Below are 2000 nucleotides of genomic sequence, written 5' to 3'. Positions count from 1 at the left end.
CTGGTTACTAGATACATGAATAAGTGAATCACTAGTCCTGATTCCTCATGTTGGTCACTGGATGATGGAGTCATCCTTTCCATTCAATTCATAACTGCTACGTCAAGATTCAATGGCACCCAGCTGATAGGAACCTGCATTCATTAAAGCCTTAATCTGTATTAGGATCTGTTCCGAACTGGAGTATAAACATGCACTCTAATTGAATTGTTAAGAAGTCTGCCCTTGCTCAAGAACTCCAGAAATCTGGCAGCTCTGCTAAATAGGGCCCTGCCTTTCTCCTTTATGTCTTTCTACAGGAAACTTGCCTTCTTGTTCAAGGGATTCTGTCACAGGAATGTGTGAGTCCCTGGATAAATTTGGCCTGGTGACGGCAGCGTGCTCTCTCCATAGATACTGTCACTTCCTCCTTGCTCCTTCTCCTCCCTGACCTGAGTTTCTCCCCTGCTAACCCTGTGACAAGTCTGAAGACTTGCCATTTCCATACTCTTCTGCCACCAGGTTCCATTTCTCCTTCACGCCCCTCTCATGAGGAACTGAGGCTAAGGTGTCCTGAATCCACCATGGCTATAAAGGAAATGGGGACCAGAGGAGCAGGCCTCTCTATAGAACTGGCTTAGAATCTGCTAGGTTCTTATCTTACTGGGGTGCCACTGGCAAAATTTCTGGAAATTGCTTCAGGGATTCTAAGCAGCTCCCATGGAGCTCCACTCCCTGACTAAGAGGAAGAAGCCAGAGGACTTGGGCAATGCTGTGGACTGGAGTTCAGGAGAGACTCTTGGTGACCAGGCAGAGGAGGCGCCCATCACAGCTGCCCTTTGCTCTCAGAAAAACTGTCCATCCACACCAAGAGCAGCTGTAGTGGAAGTGTCTAGACTTAGCCCTTCTCCAGCATCCCCAACCTCCTTGCTCCAAGACTATGCTATTCAGCCAAGCTTTTTCCCACCAGGACCTTCTGACTCAGGAAACAATCAGGTAATGGCAGATCGTAAAGTCTGCAATTGTTGCAGCCAGGAACTAGAAACTTCTTTTACTTATGTGGATGAGAATGTCAACCTAGAACAGAGAAGTCAGAGGTCCCCATCAGCAAAAGGCTGTAATCACCCTGGAGATCTTGGCTGGGGAAACTCTAATGAATGGTCCCATGATGCTGCCATGTCTTTGATATCTGAAGATGAAGATGATACAAGTTCAGAAGCCACATCTTCAGGGAAGTCTATAGACTACGGTTTCATAAGTGCCATCTTGTTCTTGGTCACGGGTATCTTGCTGGTGATCATTTCTTATATTGTCCCCCGGGAGGTGACAGTGGATCCCAATACAGTGGCAGCCCGGGAGATGGAACGCCTAGAAAAAGAGAGTGCAAGGCTAGGTGCACACCTGGACCGCTGTGTGATCGCTGGGCTCTGCCTCCTCACACTCGGGGGAGTCGTTCTTTCCTGCTTGCTGATGATGTCTATGTGGAAGGGGGAGCTCTATCGTCGAAATAGATTTGCCTCTTCTAAGGAGTCTGCAAAACTCTATGGTTCTTTCAACTTCAGGATGAAAACCAGCGCTAATGAAAACACCCTGGAACTATCCTTGGTGGAGGAAGATGCCCTTGCTGTACAGAGTTAATTCTGATAGCCTTGTGAGACAACCATGCATTATATGTGAAAAAATTAAGTTAACAGTGTCTTATTTGTTTGGCAAGAAAGGTTTTCTTTTGTTGTTGTTATTTTCCACATGCCAAAATACAGCAAATGTTTTGTTTCCATGAATCTCTTTTTTTAAAGAAAACTTGTGTGCGATGTAAAAGACACCATGGCCAGCTATCTGTTCCCATCTTACAGAAAACTGAAAATGAATTCACCTGTAATGACCATGAATTTCTACTTCTATAGCAAAGTATTTCCACTGACATAATATACAAGTGTTTTGTTTTACATAAACATGGATAATAAAGTTGGGTATTATAAGGGCTCCTGAATAATGCAATCACATGACAATCTATTCTGTGA

General features: G+C 44.9%; 1 protein-coding gene across 1 annotated transcript; it reads left to right on the top strand.

Moving 5' to 3' along the window:
• Positions 1-355: 355 nt before the first annotated feature.
• On the top strand, positions 356-1729 carry Tmem74 (transmembrane protein 74). The gene has a single exon (XM_051202493.1). It carries the CDS (start codon positions 700-702, stop codon positions 1615-1617), a length of 918 nt encoding a protein of 305 aa, XP_051058450.1. The 5' UTR covers positions 356-699; the 3' UTR covers positions 1618-1729.
• Positions 1730-2000: the final 271 nt, after the last annotated feature.

The sequence above is a fragment of the Phodopus roborovskii genome, unplaced genomic scaffold (assembly GCF_943737965.1).
Source record: "Phodopus roborovskii unplaced genomic scaffold, PHOROB, whole genome shotgun sequence".
Taxonomy (NCBI): Eukaryota; Metazoa; Chordata; class Mammalia; order Rodentia; family Cricetidae; genus Phodopus; species Phodopus roborovskii.
This window is presented reverse-complemented; position numbering and strand designations above follow the sequence as displayed.